General features: G+C 41.9%; 1 protein-coding gene across 7 annotated transcripts in view; it reads right to left on the bottom strand.

Annotated features, from left to right (window-relative positions):
• Nucleotides 1-2,268: 2,268 nt before the first annotated feature.
• The window catches only part of CREB5 (cAMP responsive element binding protein 5), a 256,976-nt gene continuing 238,059 nt past the window's right edge, over nt 2,269-21,185 (bottom strand). For all 7 annotated transcript variants that reach the window (XM_030967720.1, XM_030967729.1, XM_030967693.1 and 4 more), the window contains 4 exons: nt 16,574-16,897; nt 11,227-11,454; nt 10,199-10,307; nt 2,269-9,057 (listed from right to left, as the gene is read on the bottom strand). In XM_030967720.1, the coding sequence (XP_030823580.1) occupies nt 8,894-9,057; nt 10,199-10,307; nt 11,227-11,454; nt 16,574-16,897 (825 nt within the window). In that variant the 3' untranslated portion in view covers nt 2,269-8,893. The remainder of the gene's footprint in view (nt 9,058-10,198; nt 10,308-11,226; nt 11,455-16,573; nt 16,898-21,185) is intronic.

Below are 21,185 nucleotides of genomic sequence, written 5' to 3'. Positions count from 1 at the left end.
ATCAGAGCTGGAGTCTCCTGTAGTGGGCCCTGAGCAGCCAATAGCTATTGTAGAGAAGAAAACATCCGTTGCGTGCCTCCAGCTAGACAGTGACTCTAGGTGGGCAGGGAAGGCTGAGAGGTATGTCTGTCCTGCAAGCCTTTGCTAGAGCTGTGGGTAGAAAGTGTTGCTAATGAGGGGACCTAATCAACCACATAATTTCTGAGCCTGTCCCCAAGGGCTGCATGTGTGGAGATCCCCCACTAGTTGCATGTGGGGAGATTATCCAAAAGGAGGTCAGACATCCTTTGTCTCTTTGGAGAGTCAGTATGATAGTGAAGAGCTTTGCATCCTTTCACGTGCAGTGTTCCCTCTATCCCAATATTTGTAAACTTTTTTAAACAAAAAAGCACTTGTGTCTGCCATGTTTTTTCATCCGCCCCTGAAGGGTTTCTCTAGCACCAGCTCAATTCCAGTTTCTCAGCTCTTGTGTCTGTTTACATCTGGGCTCATGGAGGTTCACCACCCTCCCCTAGCTCCACACTCCTTTCCTGAGGAGCTGTTTGCTTTCTCCAAATTGCTGTTCCTGCTCTGTTACTCTGCCTTGATTTTTGCCAATGTCCTTGGGTACCTATGGTGTCCTCTGTGCTTGCTTATCATCCCTCCTTGAACTCTGTGCTATATTGCCATTAGTTTTGAATGCCCTTATAGCAAGTAGGCTGCAGCCTGGGTTCAGGAAAAAGCTGGGACATGTTGAGGAGCTAAGTGGATCCAGCCAAAGCAGGAGAGGCTGGTGTGGCACAGGGAAGGAGTCTCTCTGAGGACTCTCTGCAGAGTGTCCTCAGCTTAGTCTAGTTTTGGCTGCATCCCTGCAAAGGAGAAGAGTGTGTGCTCACACTGATTCATTTTCTTGCTAATAATAACTTTGTTATGATGTCCAGAGCAGCCTGGAGAGAGCAATAGTAACAGTGGACTGCTTGGAAGAGGAACAAATACTACGATCAGGTTTGGGAAACCATGAATCAGCTGTAAAGGGCAGTGTTACCTCAGTCTGAATACATCTTGCTTAGCTCATACTGTCAGGTGTAAATATAACTGTGTGGACAATAAAGTTATCCTGTGATATGTCTTCATGAGAGGCACCTATTTTTACAGATATGATGATCGTCTTTCAGTATTTGGCGCCAGAGCAAGAGCCCTGCTTTATAAATACATGTTAAGCAGTGGCATGACATCCCTGCTTTAAAGGCAGTGCAGGAGTATATGACCTCAGAAAAGTATCCAGCTAATCCCATGCCTTGATGTTTGGGGAAAAGGTCTGCTGTACCCCCTTAAACAGGTACACCCCATGTGCACCCACTGCCCCATCTTCCAGCTTTTACAAGGGGAGGATGGGAACAGGGGCATGGCTCTGCCTTTTTCCTACCCATTTTAGGAGGGTGAATGCTCTTGGCCAGATTTAGCCTTTTAAAAACCAGGGGAGAGCAGCAGAAGCTGTGCCTGTGCCAGGGCCCCCAGGGGAGCAGCACGGTCACACCGCATGGGGCCGATATCCTGCAGTGTGACACCAGCACAGAGCGCTTGCAGCCAGGCTGGTCCTTGTCACCGAGGCTGTGCTGCTTGGGTCAGGCCCTCGCTCGGGGACTGCCAGCAAGACATCAAGTGGCATCAATCTACAGCTAATCTGATTCCCACTGGAGAGATGGGTTCATCCTGACTAACTTTAGATTACAGTTTACGCATTATTGTGCCAAGGTCTGTATTGGACCAATTTATAGTGAGAAATGAGGTTGGCAAGATAACAGGGGCATCACAATTAGAGCTAATTAGCCCAGCAGGAAATCCATTTCCAGGCAGCTTTTGGCAAGACGAGAGGTTGGCGGGATAACAAGCATGGAGTGTATTTTTGATACAAGCACACTCCAGCTGCAAGGAAAAGTAAAGTAACAGCTTGTCTCATCCTTATGCGGAGGCCTCATGTCAGGCTCCACCACGTAAGTCTTTTTGTTTGAGGCTTTGCAGCCTCCCTGCTTGGAAGAAGTTCAGAGAACTTGTTCTTACCAAGTCACCTCGGCTGCTGGAGGACAATGGTGAGCTGCAAGGTCTGCACATCGCCTTGCTCCTGCCACCAGACAGCAGTGTGCCCTGCACCATGGTCCTCCTCCAGTTTGGAGGGAGATGAGGGGTTGTAGGTCATAATAGAAATCAGTGAAGAACAGCTTGGTTTAATTGCAGGAGTTACACGTATGGTAAAATGTCTGGAGTATAGATACAGACAAACTATTGGAATTATTTATACTTGAGTGCTTTATTATATTGGAATTGCAGTGATATTATTAACATTTGTACAAATGCACAAAAATCCTTTCTCTTCTAGCTAGAAAGAGATGTAAAAATCTGACCTAGTTGAACAGTCTCAATGAACTCATTGTCCATTTGTAGCAATAATGGGTTCACAATGCAACAAAAAGCTTAACATAAAATTAAACATATTAAATGCTGCAGCAAGTATTTACATTTATGTACCAAAAAAAAAGTATCTCCCTCCAGTAAGGAAGGTGGTTGCTTTACAGAATAAAACAGACATACAAACACAAAACCTTTGCATACGATACAAACAACCTCAAGCCCAAAACTTACTGTGACAGCACCTTTTTTTAATATTTTATATATATATATATTTATATATAAACTTCGGTAGTTTAGGCTTACTCCAAGCAGTGCTAAAATTTCCTTAAAACTGGGACAATGGCAATAGTCCAAAGAAGCAATGTTCACTGATGAGCGCTACCCAGTGTTTGAAGAGAGCTGCTACAGAGAGAGGGAAACAGAGCTCACGGCCACGGGCTGGGAAACACTTGGGTCCCAATGATAAAATCCTTGGCAAAACTCTCAGTGGCAATTGTTCTTACCCAGAAGAGCAAATACACCTTTCGTGCAAAGAAGTTTATCTTGTGGGAGCATGCTAAAAGTGATCTCTGTCAGGGAACTCCTTGCAATGCCAGACTTGTGGGGTGGGGAAAATATTTCTCTGAAATTTCCTAGATTCCAGCAAGGGAAGGATTTTCCTGGAAATGCCCAATCAATCTTCCCACCTCCCTCACCGCAGGACACTGCTGCAGTTTCTGCAAAGCTGGAAGAAGCTTTCAGTCTTCATTCAGAAGGCTGTCATGCAGATTTTCAGTCAAAAAAGATATTTGGGTCTAAGACCCCCACGGCATCAGATAGCAGGCTCTGACCATGGGCTTTGTGAACAGTTCCACCAGGTGAAACTCAGCAATGCTAACATTTAGCTTGCATAAATGTAGAACTGGAGATGCTGAATACCAGGTATTACACATTGGTCTAAATATAACGAGTTGCTGTTATTGATTCCAGTCCAAGGAGAGCCTGGGAAAGGATCAGATTTCCACTTAAAGAATCAATCTTGTCTCTGAGTGTGTGTGAACACTGACATTTTTGGCCTCATGCAGTTTAGGATTTGCTATAAAGTCATTTTGAAAGCTATGGAAAACCAATAATGGTGAGCAATTTGGCTCGGAGGTGTAAAGCCTCTGATAAAACTGGGATAACTGTAAGCTCTGGGAAAAAAAAAACAACAAAAAGAGGTTATAGATGTAAACAGTCTCTTTTGTCTATGTCTACGCAGTAAGGTGATGATTTCAGATGTTGAAAAATTGAACCTTTTTTTTTTTTTGGTGTTCAAATCGCTTGAGATTTTATTGCTTTTATTTGTTCTTAGAAGTTTTTTGTCTCTTCTTTTTTTTCTTTTTAAAGGTGCTGTCCCTAGTCAAGTTATAAGGCAACATATTTTATTGATTCAGAACTCTAATACATAGTATGGCCACTGTTACCACTGCAGCTTTGCAGCTACTGTGAGTTGGACAACAGTCAAAGTGCCTCACAATGCACAACAGAGCCAGTCTCCTGACCTTAGGATATACAGGACACTTTGGTTCTTGGGATGAGAGATTATAAATGTAGCTTAAATGCTGCCTCACATCACACACATTGCATAATAAAACATTTATATGCTGTCATGAAGAGGGTGTAAAGTCTAAGTCACACTGAAGACTGGCTGGTCTCAGCTTCTCTGCTTGGGCAGGTGTGAGAGACAAGTTGTAGATATGCCACCAGTGAAAGCATATAAATGTATCTGGTGCAAAACTTTTACAAGAGTATTTATTAATGATTCAACAAGGGAGAGCAAGAAAGAGAGCAAGAGCTAAAGTGCAATTTTAAAAGAATATAAATAATTGAAATGTAGAAATAAGATACTAATTAGTTGTAACTGATTTTGTTTTATAGGCACAGTTTAGGTTTTATGTCTACAGATCAATTTTTTTCTCTTCTTCCCCCTCTAGTAATTTTCTCTGATGTATAATGGAGCTTCGATGGTCGAAATCTAAGGAACACTGTTTAGTAAGAGGACTGAAGAGGCAATGATAAGGCAGTATAGTGCAACTCACTATGTGATATTAGACAAGAAATGAGGATGGCGTTAGATCTTCTGTGGTGATGTATAAAATCAGCCCTAAAAAAAAAAAAGCAGAAAAAAAGAGACAGGCTTTCCAGTTATACGTTGACTCATGCTTTCTAAAATGAGAAAGCACATTTTGCAATACAAAGGAAACAACTGAAGGTTTATAATTTGTTTCATTGTTACAAAAAAAAAAAACAAAACCCAAAAAAAAACCAAAAAAAAAAGCAGATGCTGCTTTAAGGAAAACATTTAATTCTAGGAATTTCTGTACAACCGACCTCAGCAAACTGTTCCATCTTAGATGGATGACTTCTGCTTGAGACCCTGAAAGATTAAGATGCACACACACCTAGAGTAGTTTATTGCAAAACTAATATTGTAATTTAAAAAAAAAAACAACAAACAGATTCTGTACAAGAATACTGTTCAAATGGAATGTGTTAAAATAACATTTATTAATAAATACTTTATAAAATTCTATGTGAATACTAAATTAATAGATTCCTGTTTTAAAATTGCTTTGGTCCTCATGAATTTTCATAAATTCACTCTATACGCTTTTTTTTAAAAAAAGATATTAGCTGCTAAAAAGCACATTTTGCCTAAACTAAAAGGCTAGTTTTCAACACTAAATATTGTTGCTTAAAAAAATATGAATCCTCAAAAGTTGGGCATTTAACAACAGTTATAGCTGGCTTGTTAGTTATCTGGACTGAGTCATTAACACTAAATCCACACGCACTGAGGCACTGAACCATTGACTTTCCACTATTCAGAATATGGGCAGCAGACATTTAGCTTCATAGCAGGAATTAACTCCCAACAGCATGAAATTCTCCATAAATCATCATCATCATCGTTGTTGTCCTTATAAAACACACCATGATAGCACACACACTACTTGTCTCCCACAGGCAGCGTTATGAATATGGCTTGCATAAATTGACTTGGGGAAGGGGGGCTGGGAGTGCCAGAGCTGTTTGCAGCATCATTTCTTTCTGATCAAAGTATTGCAGTTCTCCGTGGCTGAGATTTCCAACCTGCTTCCAAGGTCACACCCACGAGATGCTGTCTATGGTATGGTAACACCTCCTCCTGAACAAGGCACTGGCCAAGGCTCACCATCCTGCAAGTGCTCTTGAGAGTGGATGATGGAAGTGGTCAGAGTTGTCCTTCACTGGCAGTGGGATAGGGCACAGAGCCTAGTGAGCCTGGCAACAGGCTGGACTGGTAGAGCAAGAGGAAAGTGGAGCAGTCTCCAGAAGTAGCTTGTGGAAAAGCAGGACTCCTCCTTGATGGAAAGAGCCCAAGAAGTGCATTTAGAGTGACGTGCTTAGGAAGAGGCTGCTGCCACTGTCCACATGGCAGAGGGACATCCCGGAGACAGAGGGCTGGGGCTTTTCCCGCAGCCCTTGCCCAGGCAGCCTCCAGTGCCTGGTTGGACCAGCAGCTTGAGGAAAGGCTGCAGGATCACTCCCCTGGAAAACAAGAGCATTTTAATGTGGAAGCAAATCTGATGAATAATATAAGGTGCCTGGTATGGTTGGTCCTTTTCCCAATGATAGAGCCGATACAAATATGCTGCATGTTGTCTTGGCCTGTGAACCTGCGGCAGAGTTACAAGAAGCAATAGCAAATAGCTTTTCATCCTTTACTTATTTCCACATCACTAGCAAGGATTATACCTAAAGGCCAATAGTATAGAGAGGAGACATTTCATTGTAATTACACATTTAGGCCAACATGTGTGGTTGGCTTGCCTAGTTAGCATTAAAAAAAGAAATAATTGAGCTATATATAATACACATCAGTCAAACTGTCAAGTTGCTGAATTTAACAAAACTTAGGCAAGGTTTTTGTATTTTTTCCTTTTTTTTCCTTTTTAATGTAGAGGCTTTCATTTTAACAGCTAAATATTTTAATTGAGGAGACTGAATAAAATGAAGCTAAACCGTAATTCTAGTGCAATGTAGCTCAACTGGGTATTCTAATATTACCAACAACTTTGATTTTTATTTTTTAATGTATTTAAGTGCTACCCATATAGAGGTAAAGTTTTTTAAATTAACCCTGCAATGGCATTTCCTTTTAGATGGTGAATGATGAAATTCAGATGTGGGGGAAATGCTTATTTAGGTTTTTCACATAGTGGATACTCAGCTGGAACATTTCTCTCGACTGCATATTTGAAAAAAGTTCTCTTGGGAGCCATGATGAAGCAAAACCATTTAGCTATTACAACTGGAGATTAAAAAAAATTCTAGATTCAGTATTTAAAACACTTTAAAAGTAAATGTTTGTCTAAAATATAATAGAAAATCCTTTACATTTGTATTTTTTCATAATTTTTTTGGTTCTTAGACTATATAATCAAGTCAAGATTTACACTGTACATTAAAAATCTTCTTTTGAATGTATTTGCATAAATGGAAAGCGAGCTGTTAAAGAAAAAGGATACTGATAAAAAGTTAGTCACCAAGATAAGAACTAATTCGGCAATGACTGATGCTCAGAAATTTGCTTTCCCTTCCAGATAGGCCCTGCTCCTTACAGAACCTCCTCACACTTCAGTTGTTTCACTCTCCCTCCTGCATGGAGAAGACTCACCCTTTAAAAACTCATGACTTCTCCAAAGACCAAAGACACAGTCTTTGAGGAAGAGAGTTTTGCTTCAGAACAAAGTGTGTTCAGGGCTAGAGGATTTGCTGGGAATAATGTGAATTTTGCTCTTGAACATGTAGCTCAAAATGTTTGAACATTTTTCACCAGCTTGGAGCTTGCTCCCTGGGTGAGCAGCGGGAGGTTTTGCCTCTGACAGATTTCAGAGCAAAATCAGGTCCCAATATACAGCAAGGCAGCATAATTAACTGGCATCATCTCTGTCTGATTTTCCCATCAATCACTGGGACCACTCGGGGATGCAAATCAGTTGTGCTGAGGGGCAGGCTCAGAGTCCAAACAAAAACCTTAATTGTAACATAAGGCTCTTTTCCAGACCCTCTCTTCAGGACTGTATTTTATCCCAAGTGTGGGACTTGGCATTCTTGCAGCATTTTTTAGCCGCTGCGTGCCTTCTAAAAATTATTTAGCGTCCTAAAGAACAATTCCTTACCCGTGGTAAGCGGGTGTTAAGTGCCATTAAAGTCAGTGAAGCTACACTGCTGTCTGCCAGCTTGGGATGCATCCGTGAAAGTTTAAAGGGATGCCTGCATAGACCAGGTCTTTCCCTGGGAATTAAAAATGGTATTTTTCCAACTGGTCAGAACCATTACACTGATTTATTTCTCATTTATAGCCCATGAAGCCTGAGGCTCTTAGCTTTCATTGCTAGAACAACGCAATCAGGTGAGGGAACAGAACTTTTCCGAATTATTATATACTACATGGATTTTCCTGCACTAATGACTGGCAGTGCAAAAAATTGCTGTGACTCTCAGGTGTTGCTTGCTATGCCTCTACTGCATCACAGAAGCTTACAGGGCTGCTAGCATCAACACAGCTGGCTCACCATCCTGCTTCACCTGCGGCTGCGCTGTTTTCACCTTCCCCTATTTATTAAAAACACTAAATCAGGAGCATTTGTAGTTTTTAAAAACCAAATGCTTGGCGCAGCCCAACTGCGGGTGAAGAGCTAGTGAAAGCAGCAGCCGTGCCGACAGTTTTTAGGTGGGCTTGAAGTTTTCTTGTTCATTACCATTCTTTGAGAAAAAGAGGGAAGCGAGAAAGCCTTGGAATGAAAAAAAAAAAAGGCAAGGAAAAAAACAGCTGGAAAATGAAAAGGGAAGGGAAAAGGAAGGTGTGAGAATAACTGGAGGAGAAAAAGGCCAGGATGGGGGAAAGAGGAGAAGGGGGAGGGCTAGACAAAAGAGCATGCTATTTGGGCTTGATTTTGTCCTGAAGCCACATCCTATATAACTGCTCTGAAAGAGGCTCTGAATGCGAGACGCGGTCTGCTGATAGCACAACGCTAACTCTTTTTTATTATGCTGTCAGCAGATGCCCTCCGTCTATATTTATAGCCTAATTACTCCTAGTTACCTATGTTTGACTCTGTTTAATACTTTTCATGCCTCACATTGGCTAACAAGCTGCAGTTTAACACAACTTTGTATTTCTGAGGCTGCAGGCTAGACTGGTGAGAAGGAAACATGACTATGTACAGAAACAGTTAAGTTTATAAACAAGTAACTGGTACCAAAAAAATGGAGAAAGCACCAAAGCATTTCTCAAGCTGATAGAATATTAATTGCCTTAACTCCCTTTCATGTAACTAAGTATAAAAGACATTTTAATAACTATAAAAATGAATAGCCAGAGTCTTTCAAGAACTGAGGAATCTTCCAGGCTTGAGTTACGGTTGCAAATGTCCTTAGCAGAGAGGACGCTTTGATACGGTACCACACTCCCCCAGCAGTTTCTGATCAACCACTTTTAAAGGATGGGGTTGATGTCTGTTCTGTGGCTGGCGAGCTGGGTGAGAGTGGAGCTTCCCACGACGTCGCTGACGGAGGAGGAGGTCGTTATGGTGTTGTGCTGGATGACTTGCTGCTGGGAGCAAGCTGGGACCGGGCTTGCAGGAGGACTGCTCTCGGGACCTGGAAAGGGAATGAGGGCACAGAGACAACACACATTCATTTTTCCATCCAAGTAAAAAACCTAGGCTGGGTGATCCTCTTGGAAATACTGATGACCTGAAGCATGCACAAGGCCCAGGATTTCAAAATATAATTACAGTTAGCCAACACTCTCTGTCTTAAGTTTTAGTTTTCTTTTTTGTTTTCAAGCTGGCCTCTCTGATATCAACCTGACTTCAGGAGTTGAGTCTTGAGAAAAGTCCCAAGGCCTTAATAACTGAAACTGATGTTGGGATAAAAAGTCTGATATCTTAAGGTTTTTAAATCAGTTGGGATGCTTAAATGCTTTATTTGTTCCAGCAGGAATCAAAATTAGAGTGCAGTGCGCTGCAGCACAGAAAATCTAATTCAAGCAACAGCTGATAGGCATGTAATGCAATTATGTGTTTTTTCTTTGAGTACTGTTAAAGAGACAGATGCATAGTGATGCAGAGGAGACAGAAATGGGCTCTATTTTAAAACAATGTCACAATCTAGCAAGCCCTGAGGCACTTCTAAACTGTTCTAGAACGAAACGGAGAATTCATCGCTAAATTACTACACTCACAAAATGCGTCAGCTAGAAAGAATTGATTAAATGTCTCTGTTAGCTGAGAACTTTTGGGGGGGAAAAAAAAAAGAAAGATGAGAGTTAAAAAAGAGTTAACAAACCTTGAAAACCTGCGCCAGGCCTGGTCTGTGCCACTGTCAGGGCACAGTACCATTTTCGCTGGAGGGGACTGTAATGTTTTCCTTTTTAACTTTCCTTTTGAGAGTTATTTTAAGGTTCTGGCAGCGCCGTGCCCAGGAGGACTCTTGCAGTTTTGGAGCTGTGAGTTCAAGCAGGATCCTCCACAGGGGAGTGAACGTCCATCCGTGTGCATCTCCTTGCCGAAAGGAGGGGTGGGGAAGACTAGCTCTGCTGTGTGGGATGCAAACCAGGGCTTTTTTGGTTTTGAGCGGGGCTGGATAAATAAGGGCAGGAAATTGGATGGCTCGGATGATGTTTGAGAAGACAGGTTCAAGTGATAACATGACCAAGAAAGGGTTCTGGAGGGAAGAATTGGAAGGTTTGCTTTCCTGTGAGGAGTGTGGAGACAGCGCAAACATACCAGCTACTTACTTAGATATCCTTGTGATTCTTTCTGCATAGCTGTTATCGGACAGTCTTTATGTGTTAACAATAACTGTTTCAGCTGTGCTACCTCATTTTTCAGCATGGAAACCTCGTTCTAGAGAGGAAAGAGAGACTTTGGTTAGCAACAAAGTTTAAACCACGCTATTCCACAAAGCTTCAACCCAAGAACATAAAATATGCTCCATAACTTTGAATGAACTGAGCAAAAAAGGCATTCAGGAGCTTGTGTGCCAGGTTTATTTTAACATTTGTCAGTGACATTATTTTGTAACCTCTGAAGGCAGACTGACAAATGAACTAACTTCACAGCACCAGAGATACTTAAGGCAATGTTTCAGTCTAATTGGGAAATACTGGGGCTCTCTGCATGAGGCCAGGGGCAGACTCGTGGGGGCAAAGGCCATGTTGCCGTGTTCAGGGGCAGGACTGCTGTCACCTACAGCTCAGCTGCAGCCAGTGCCTGGGTGCTGCTCACACCTCTGAGTTTTGTGGGAGAATGTTTTGGAGGAGTGCCATTCTACAAATGGTTTTCTGCCCTTGGCAGCACACAGGCACACCTCTGCATGAAGTACTGTGCCTACCATAAGAAGGACAGCACTGTAAGAAAGGCTTTTATTATCATATTCATCTATCCAGTTTTCCTCACTGACAGACTGATCTATTTGTGCTTCTCTCTCACTGGCTTTGAATGAGGGTTTAACTACATGCCCTGCTCTGAAGAAATTTTTTACAGACATGTTAATGGCACTTCAAAAAAAAATCCCCACAAAAAACAGTGACAAGGAAAGAAAATAAATAGTGAAGGCTTCTAAATCCCAAGACAGCTTTTTTCCTGGCTTATCCTGCTAAAATGTAATTATTTCTTTAATTAAAGCACACACATCTTGATTAACAGACTGATTGTGCTTGAGTTCCCACTAGGAGCTGACTGTGCGGGGGCAGCCCCAAAGGCACCGTCAGTCAAGCACAAAGAGCCCCTCTGTGTCCTCAGGGGCGCAGACAGTGGCTCGCACCTGAAGCTGCATGTTTGTCTGGGTGAGCTCTTCTGCTTTCTTTTCCAGTGACATCACCCAGACCTTCCTCTTCTGTCTGCAGCGCGTGGCAGCAGCTCGGTTCCTTTCCAGAAATTTCCGCCTCCTCTCATCTGGGTCTTCATCCACCACCCTCCTCCGGCGACCTCCAGTTGGCTGTGGTGGCTGTACCGTCTGCGTGGGCTGCATCTGCTGCGCTGCTGGCGAAACCTGCAGGGCAAGAAGATGTTTTGCAGAGGGTGGCAAGGGGGGAAGTTACAGAGGGGGATACTGAAATGGGAAGGGGAATCGCACACACTCTGCCTTCTCCCCAGCAAGGTCTGCAACAGGCTGAAGTCAAAAGCTGCATCAGGTGCCACTGAAAGCAGCTGCTGGCAAATCCTTGCCATAGTCGAAGAAGAGATTTTTTTTAAATTATCGTCTGAGTATTTTTTCTCCCTTGAGTTAGTTCTTAAAAGCATTCACTTAGATGCATTCTCTGCCACCACCTATTTAAAATCTGAAATGTCCAGTTTCTCTCAGGATCTGTTTTAATCAAAGCAGAGGACGGTAGTGGTCTAATTTCTGTGTCTCTCTTTCTCCCCTTGTCCCCCAGTTGCCTAAAATTTTAGGCCATTTATATTTTCTGAGCTTCACCATCTCTACCTCAATCTTTGCCATCTCTGGAGACAGGAGCTGCAGAGCTTTTGCACCTGCATGGAGCTGGGATTGCACAAAGGCAGCAGACCTCACTGCCCCTCATGGGCAAAGAAAGACTTTAGGTTGAACCTGTGTTTTGATAAATTGAACTTGAACCGATGTTTTGATGTCCCTGCACTGTGTGGATAAGGGATATTCCTCTTACCAGTTTCCATTTGACCTCTGTGCTGTGGACACTATTCTTGTTTTTATTCAATTTATCCCTGGCTTTGAGAGTATAGGAACACTACATCCAGTCCACTGCTACAAAACTATGGAAAAAGATATGTATTTATGCTTTTTCAAATACAAGGGAGTATTGATCAGGCCCCTGAGAGTAACTGGCCCACAATATTACAGAAAAGGTGCATGGTGGGGGCAGTGCCATGTAAAGAATTCTCCAACTGACTCCTGGGCAGATGTAACATTCCCACGTCCCTGTCAGGAACCAGCACCAGATTTAATGTTCAACTCCCTGGGAATAGGCTTTTGGACTACTTTCCTGCCTGTCTGTGGCACCCAGGCTGCGGGGCTCTGGAGACACCTTCTCTCTCCCTCTACTTGGGGTCTGGGAACCCAGTCCATGGATTCTATTGCTTACACTCAGCTCACATTGCTGCTGCCACTCCTGCACAGTCTGGAACAGTCTGGAAACTGGAATTGTTGACTCAAAATTAACCCTCTTGTTCTGGCAAAGGCCCAAACCTCCAAGGTGCTTCCTTTTGACTCCAGGGAGTGGACGCACTCAGTGCTTTGTCAGACTGAGCCCTGAATTTCAATTGCTGCAATTAACATGTTTGCCTAACACCTCAGTCTGTCTCAATTAAAACAATACTATCGTCTTGAGTCTTGCAAAGTTGAGGTGGCTTTTCTGTCTAGAATCTAGTTTGCTCCCTCCCCCAGCTGACTTTGTGGCAATCACAGTGGCAATTTTATGTGTAATTATTCTGTACATCTGATAATGCTTTTTGCATAAAGCCGAATTTATTCTCATCTTTATGTTGCACTGTCAGGGAATCTCTCTCACAGGAGCAGAAAAAGTTTTTTTTTAAGAATAACCTTCTAAAATAAATAAGCCACCCCACATTTTCTGACTGATTTTTAAAATTTCAGCTTGCATGAGCTCCATATGTTTGCTGATAAAATCTTCAACATGCTGTCCACACTGAGGGTTGGAGTGCCAGGTCCATGGCAGCTGCAATGGGCACATCCCCCATTCTCACCAGCATCCCCTGCCTTCTGCCAGGAGACTGCTGCCAAGGGATTCCAGCTGCTCCCTGTCCACCAGGGCTGGGCATGTTGCCTCTTTAACAGCATGTCTGAGTGCAGAGGTCTCAGAAGTACCTTTTAATGTCAACATCTCATCAAAGACCTTTCATTTTCCCATACATAACACCTTTCCAGACTTCAGAGATCTGTTATTTATATTTCCTTATCCCTTTTTGCTCCTTTTCCATTCAACTTTAAAAATTCTTGTTTCTTAATTCTCTCAGTGAAGTCTGGTACAAAGGCAGAAAAAGTAATGATACTTTTTTTTTCATTCCTCTTGTGTGGTTATTTTCTCCTGAATGACTAGTGAGTAATTTTGTTTTCAGAATATACCAGGCAGTGTCTGGGTAGTCAGAGTGCATTTTCAGAACAACAAAATCTTCTCTCCATCTCAGGAAGATATTAATTATAAGGGCTGCCATTATTCCACTAATAAGGTCACGTGGGATAATTAACTGACTCTTACTTGATAGCTCTTAACCCTAAAACATGTTAGACTATATCTTAGTAACCATCTAGGCATCATTCTCTAGCAGGATTTCATTGCCCTGCCTGGGACATAAGAAAGAAAATGAACTAAATATAAAAATGTAAGTTAATTTTGGTGTTCTTAGAGGGTACTAATCAGGTATCCATCATGAAGACAAACATAGGACAGCTAAGAGAATGGAATGGCATCCAAACCATAACTTCACTTGAGCTATCACTCTGCCAAGTTTGACATAAAGAAATCTTTAGAGGATCAATGCAGAATAACACTATAATTTTTGTAGTAGTTGAGGTAGCATAGCTAGAACTTGGTAAAATATCTCTCTTTCTCAGAAAGATACCTATCAGAAGCTGATTTCTACTTTTATCCAATATTTACTTCTGTTCTTTGCAATTTACCACAATACTAATACCCATTCAGTCATTCTATGAAAACATAACGCCTTGGGCTCCTGTGTATCAAAATGGTAGCTGAAAAGCATGAAATTAATTCTAACATTACAGAAGGGCACGGTGCAGAATAACAACAGTCTCGGCATGGGAGTATGCAGCTTACAGCAGCATGGACCATGCTGTCATTTGGCAGGTGGTTTGGAATGGAAGAATCTGGCTCAGAAGAATAAAGAGGTTAATAATTAGAAAATCACACCATAAAATTAATGTCTGCTGGAGCAATCTGATCCCCAAAGAGGCCATTACCATGGGGACTATGGATGAGCTTTGAAAGTAATAACTATGTGGTTATTACTCAGCAAGTGCTTGTTTTCCCCCCTCCAGTGCATCTGTTCAGAAATCACTATTGCCTTTGCACCAGAGGAACAGATGCACACCAAGAGCTCTGCTGCCTGGGGAAGCCACTGACCCTGGAATTCCTACTCCATCACCCTCTGTCTGATCCCTTTGGTGACACTTACACTCATGGACAAGGTGAAGATCTCCTTGATCTCCCATGGAGTCTGTTGCCTCCAGTGACAAACTGTGCATGGCAAAGCTCATCTGACTGCACAGACCCAGCTCCAGAGACCATGTAGTACTGAACACAGAGGGACTCTGACCCCTACCCATGTGCCTGTATCTCTTCTTGCCTGCCTGAGAGTCTTTTGTGGTGCCAGATAGGAGGGAATACAAAGCACAAAAAGCTGAAGCTGTCCTAACTGTGTAAGAAAGTCAAGGTCCCTGTTCAAGTGGGTCTAGAGGAGGGCCATTGGCTCACTGATCTTGTCCTTAAAACTGTGAGGTTTGTTTCCCCATGGTAGCTGTTTTCCCCAGTAGTTTTCTCTTCATCTGTTTAAAGTGATGCTGTGACTGTTTTGCAGCAGTGCTCCATAACATGGGATCTGATGCCCTCAACTGCATTAACATGTTTATCCCCTTAACCCCTCAGTGAAAGTTAAGTGGCTTCCACCATCTCATCCATGGAGTCCTCAATTGGCTAAGCACAACTTTATCCTTACTCTCTCAGTGATCTCCAATACAGCAATCAGGTTACTTTTGGTTTCTGATATGAGATGGCTGTCTTTTTATTGGAGTTTTTAAACAACTCCAAGGAAAATAACTCATTAACAGATGGGAAAATAATTGAATTCACAAAGTAAAAACTGAAGTAAACTTAGGAAAGCTATGGACATCCTCTCACAGGGGAGTCTGCTGCTCTTACTTAGACTGTTTCTCTAAAGCTGACAATTCATTTTACATTAGCAAATACTTTAGGGAGATCCCATGTGCTTGCAGACTCTGCAGTAATAAAGCTAGATGTTAGTAAATAGTTAATGTTGTGGGACACTGGGATGCCAGCCAAATACTCTCATTTTCTTTAATGTTTTCTAAGAGCTTGTCTGAAAGGTATTTGCAAGCAACACAATACTTCACAGATTGAGGTTCTTATGGCTGGCATTCCTCTTTGTCCTCACATTCCATGCACTGCCTGTTTGTCTTCCTTAACATTGCTCTCCAGACCTGACATGTTACAGTAACTGCCTCCAGAGCTTGATTTTCTTGTGTGATCCTGATGCAGAAGCCTATCATTTTAAGACATGAATAGAATTCCTCTTAAAAATGACTCTGCTAAAGTTTGTGCTCACTAGCTCCTTAGTTCAAGAAACATTCAGTCCAGATAACGAATTATCCAAATTGCTGAAGCCGATATACCTGGTCAAAAAAATTGAGTCCTCCATCTCATTCAGTGGAGACCTTCACTGACTTGTCACATGAATACAAGTCTAAATTGCCTTCTTTGTTTAAATCTCTCTCCTTGGACTGGCTTCATCCTCCTCCTTCTCCTGCCACAACAAGCACCAAGTACTGGCTGCACTCACAGCTAATCTTTCATGCTATGCAGATGTCTGTCCTCTTCACAGAGTCTGGATCAATTAATCTTTTCCAAGCCAGTGTATCCTTACTTAGAACTACCTCTATTATCTCCAATCTTGAATACTGCCCCTGGCTACACACACACCAGTGCCATTTCATTTCATAAAGACTTTGTAATGTATTTCTGCAGGTAGAACTCATACAGCTTGTTAAATCTTGGCCTGAGAAGTTCAGGTTCAAGCACATTAAGCAACATATATAATGTGCCAATCTCTGTAATAAACCTCATCCATAAAAGGATATGTGGCAATCTGCAGAGCTCAGAGCACTGAAAAGCCTTGGAGCTCCTTATAAAGTAAGAAATTACAAATGTCTAGTAAATTAGGCAGCAAAACAAGTTGTTGCTTCACTCTATTTTCTAAATAAAGTTTGAGCATCCCCATCACCATTAGCAGACATTTGCTAGCAGCCCGACGGGCTTGTATCTAACAAGACATGCATGCAAGAAGAAACAATACTGAGATCAGGCTTTAACTCCACCCAAGAGCAAAACTCAGAGATGCAGTAGGACACAAAGGTCTACCTGTGCTTGTCCGCCCGAGTGCAGCGGTGGGTGCGGCGAGGTCTGGTGGTGTGCCGGGTGTGCGTGAAGGTGCGAGTGGGAGTGATGGTGGGGATGGTTCTGCTGGTGATGAGGCTGAGGATGAGGATGGTGTGCCGGATGCTGGTGCTGATGTGGGTATGAATGATGAGGTGGCAGTGTCTGGTGCTGATGAGGATGTGAGTGCATATGATGGTGTGGTGTCTGGTCCTGTCGCGAGCTCATCATTTCCATCATGTGGCCCATGGTGTTCATATTCCCGTTCGACATGGCGGCAGGATGATGAGTCAGTGCTGCCTTCAATCTCTGGAACAGAACAAGGCAGAAAATTCAATATTTGTACATGGTGATCTGACCAATCAGAAATGCTGTTGCAGAAATGGCGCCCTGTCTTGTGTTTTGAGATTTATTTAGTTTTTCTCTTGCTGTTTCCTTGCTAAAAGGCATCTTACTTCAGTTAGAAAAAGAACATATTCTTAGGGTCTAATCTAGTTTTCCACCGCAAATATTTAAAGATTAAAATGTCTGAATTGAAATTTAACAGTTACGCATTTCCTACTGTGCTTCTGAGGAAAAATAACTGTCTCTCTCTTTGGCCAGCTGAGGAGAGTTACCTTCAACAATCTTGTATTCTCACAACTTTTAAAAATGAAAATCTGATTAAAATAAAGATGAAACAAAATGCCCATCTTGTTTTTACTTCAGACATTATTTAAAGACTCATTGGAAAATATATTACATTTAGATGTTTTTCAAATTCTGTTATACTAGTACCCAACCTGTTCTTTCATCATAAAGATGGGAAAATAATGAGGATGGCTTCAACCTGATCCTCCTTGTTTGCTGAAAAGTTCAAGTGTGCATTGTCCTTTCATCACATGCTAACCTCTCTCTGTTTTGTATGCCACATGCCACTGGATTGGGCCCTGGAATCTGACCAGAGCAAAACCTTCCTTAGTACCAGTGGGATTTGTTCACTTTTTCCTGAACACAACTAAAAGCCAATGGGAAAGGTTGAAACATTTTGAACTGCAGCATAGGGCCTTTGTGTACAAAGGATATTGCGGAAATACAGAATAAAAAAGTTCCCTTTCAGCACAATTACAGGGTCATCCCAAAGCTGTGGACTGGCATACCAACACCTTGCTGGTGTCATCTGATCCTTGGACTACTGGAATCACTGGCCTCCTATAAGAGGGTGCCAAAGGTAGAGCCTCACAGATGCCAGCTAGGAGAAGAGTTTCTTCCAAACCCATAGAAACCTCCTTCACATCCATGGTTCTTCTTCTTGCTCAACATAGAACATTATCTACAGGCAGCCACCCAAGACCTCTTTAACTCTATATTTTCAAAGTAAATTGATTTACTCTCACTAATGCAAGTAATTAGCAGAAAATGTTTAGATAAAAAACAAAGGAAGGAGGTGTGTGGCATCACTTGATGCCAAACCAGCACAATTTGAATAACCCAAAAACTACATCATATCCAGCCAGAGGATAGAATGAATAGTAGAAAACTCATCTGTAGGAGATTTCACCATAGGACAATCAGTAAAAAAATGCAGTGGTAGGAGGCACAGAGGTGAGTCTTTCCCCATAGCAATATCTATCTGTGGGCCACAGGTGATTGTCAGAAGATCCTATAAGCCAATGTGACAGAAAATGCCAGCAGAAGAACAATGGCCAGGCTGAACTGCATTTTGGTTCTGTCTTTAAAGCAAAAAGAGTGACTACCAGACTCTTACAACCTACAGATGGGGATTGCAGTCTATTTTGTATTGAAATAACAGCTGGCTGTTGCAACGCTGCAAGGCAGCAGGTAAAGGCTTCTACTTTCAAAGCTGTTACTGTATCATGTTTGTACAACTGTTAGTGAGAAAGAAACAAATTCTTAAGGGGGAAGAAAAGAAAAGAAAAATAGAGGAAGAAATAGAAAGTTGTGGAAGGCAAAAGAAGTAACATTCACTTCAAAGTGTCATCCTCAAGTTTTTGTATCCACATGCTTTTTCAGACTTCATGAAGGTCATTCTGCCAAGACACTCTAATAGATCTATTAATCTAAATTTGGTGGCTTCTTTCACTAATGATCTATTGGCTGACCAAGACTTAAAAAAAAAAGAAAAAGATATATTTGTAAAACACATCAGTATGTGAGTTTGCAAGAATAAAGTCTAGACTGATGTCTTTTAAGAAGTTTCCTTAAAAAAGTCTATCAAACCATAACTGCATGGCATGTGTCCCATCCTGATGATCTTCTCAAAATTAGAGATCAAAGGTGACAGTGAGGTTAAGTACCTCCTTCTCTACCTCAGAAGTCAGAACACAGGGCAATCTAATGTCAATAGCAGTAACCCATCCTGGGCATCAAATGGAGGACTGGAGAAGCTGTTGTCCTTAACTGTTCCTGAATTCAAGTGCTACCATGGTTACTTCAAGCAGCTCCTCACAATGCTCAGAATAACTGGTGTTACCCAGGAGTGTATTAGGAAAAATATGGGGAAAAATGCATCAATAAGTCCAATCTTTCTCTGTGTCATGTTTCTTCACAACTCACTAAGATGTTTTTCATGGAGCTCAGCCACCATGCACATCTAAGGCAAAGCACCAAAAAGCTGCTATAACTTTTTTTTCTGAATCTAAATGCAAAACAACCAAGCTCTCATTAGCCAGAAGTTTTATGTGACAAATACCTTACAAAATCTACCATGTCTCTTTGTCACAGACTTCTGAAACTGAGCTACAGTATGTCTTCTAAACTGCAGACTTTCAAAGCGAAAAAAAAGGAGGGAAAAACTTAATCTGTGAATAAACATTATTTTTTTCAGCTGTAAAAACTGAAGCTTGCTAGTGTGGTGCAACTTCAAGGAGAATAAATTATTTTGTTTTCTTTCTGTAGCCCTTCTATCACATCCATTTATTTGAGATAGCAAATCAAGAGAGACAGTGAGAGGTCTGACATGCAGCTGGTTTCAGTCAGTAGGGGTCATTTCCATTTGGTCTGTGTATTTTACAAGCTCCTTGTTCACTGTTCCCAATGGGAGGGAGGACCAGTTGCCCTGGATCCCAGTCCTGGTAAGAAACCAGCTCTCTACATCATCCTGTCCCAGGGCATTGCCTCCCTTTAACTTCATGCTTAGATCAGCTCCGCAGCAGCAAGAGTCCTGCTCATGCCCACATCTGGAACAGCCTAAATTTTCCAATAACCAGTCACTGCTGCCAATCAGAAACATTCAGGGAACGATAAACATTTTTTTTCATTTGGTTTTCAGTGAGATCAATTGTTTTCGATGTTTCAGTTAGAGCAGAGGGAGGGAAAATCACCAGAACTTGGTAAACTCTTTGCACTGAGCATGTGTAGTGCTTGAAGGGCAGGCTGCACTTTTGTTATTGTTCCTTTCATGTGTGCTAATTGCAAGCAGCTGTTTTAGTTTAGTGTCAAATAAAATGTGATGGCATAAAAATTGAACTTACTGGACTGACGACACCACCAAATCCCCTCTAGAATGAAATGGTAACCCAAGATCCAATTCTGCAGCCGTTCAGTTTTTTCAGGAACTGTGTGACTGACTCTGCCAGAGCCCACAGGGACCTGGCAGCTTGCAAACTGGGACTGAAACAGAAGACTTGCTACTCAGACCTGCTTTCACCTAAACATGAAATATCTGCTAACCTCATACCAGAGATTTTTAGGGCACAATCCCATTTTTTCTCCCTTTTATAAGGCAATTTAAAAAAAATCCCCACCAAGCCAAGAGGAAATGGAGGTCCTCACCTTTCATGACTTTTGGCCCTTACTGATTATTTTTATTATTTTATCAAAGTAACATAGTGGCCAACATCAGTTATAGCTGATTTCCACTCAGTCATAACATTTCAATAAGTGACTGTGAGTGACATGGACAGCAAGAGAAATCTTTCATAGAGAACAGCCTGCTTTGCCTCTGATCAAGTGAATAAATATAATTCCCTTTTGATCCTACAGGAAGTCAGAAGTACATCTACTGTCATCTTCTGAGGAGGAAAGGGAAACAGTGAGTATTGGTGCTTCATGGGTATGAGCATTGTGTTCCCTGTACAGAACACAGAACTGTTTCTTGTGGCAATGGCCCTAACTGACACATTTACTCTGAAGCTACCCCACTGAATGCCACATGAAGGTAACACCTCAAAGAAGTTATCCTTGTGCCTGGAGTATTGGGTGTTTTTTGGAAACAAGAGAGTTTTCACAGTGCTTCTTCCACATAAAGACTGACATCGTGGTGCAGTTCATTGCTTGATGCTTCCTTTTATCAGCATAGATCCAACTTATACACTGAGCATCTTTGGGCAAACCCCAAATCTGCCAAAAACAGCCTTCAAGCATTTGAGATCCTGAATAAAAAACAGTATCACTTTCCCTAATATTTCTGCTATTCTGGATCTTGCTGCTTTCTAATTTTCCTCAACTGTGACATGTATTTCAAAGTTGGCTTGGTTTTTGCCCTTTCTTTCTCAAAAATTGTTAGCAAAAAACAGACAGCATTTTTTTCAGTTTGTTGAAAGAAAAAAAGCCAAAACCAACCTGTAAATTTGGAGGTTGCTTTTGCCACATTTAA

Source organism: Camarhynchus parvulus, chromosome 2, assembly GCF_901933205.1.
Source record: "Camarhynchus parvulus chromosome 2, STF_HiC, whole genome shotgun sequence".
In the NCBI taxonomy this organism is placed as follows: domain Eukaryota; kingdom Metazoa; phylum Chordata; class Aves; order Passeriformes; family Thraupidae; genus Camarhynchus; species Camarhynchus parvulus.
Note: the sequence above shows the minus strand (reverse complement) of the source record. Positions and strands in the feature narration are given on the sequence as shown.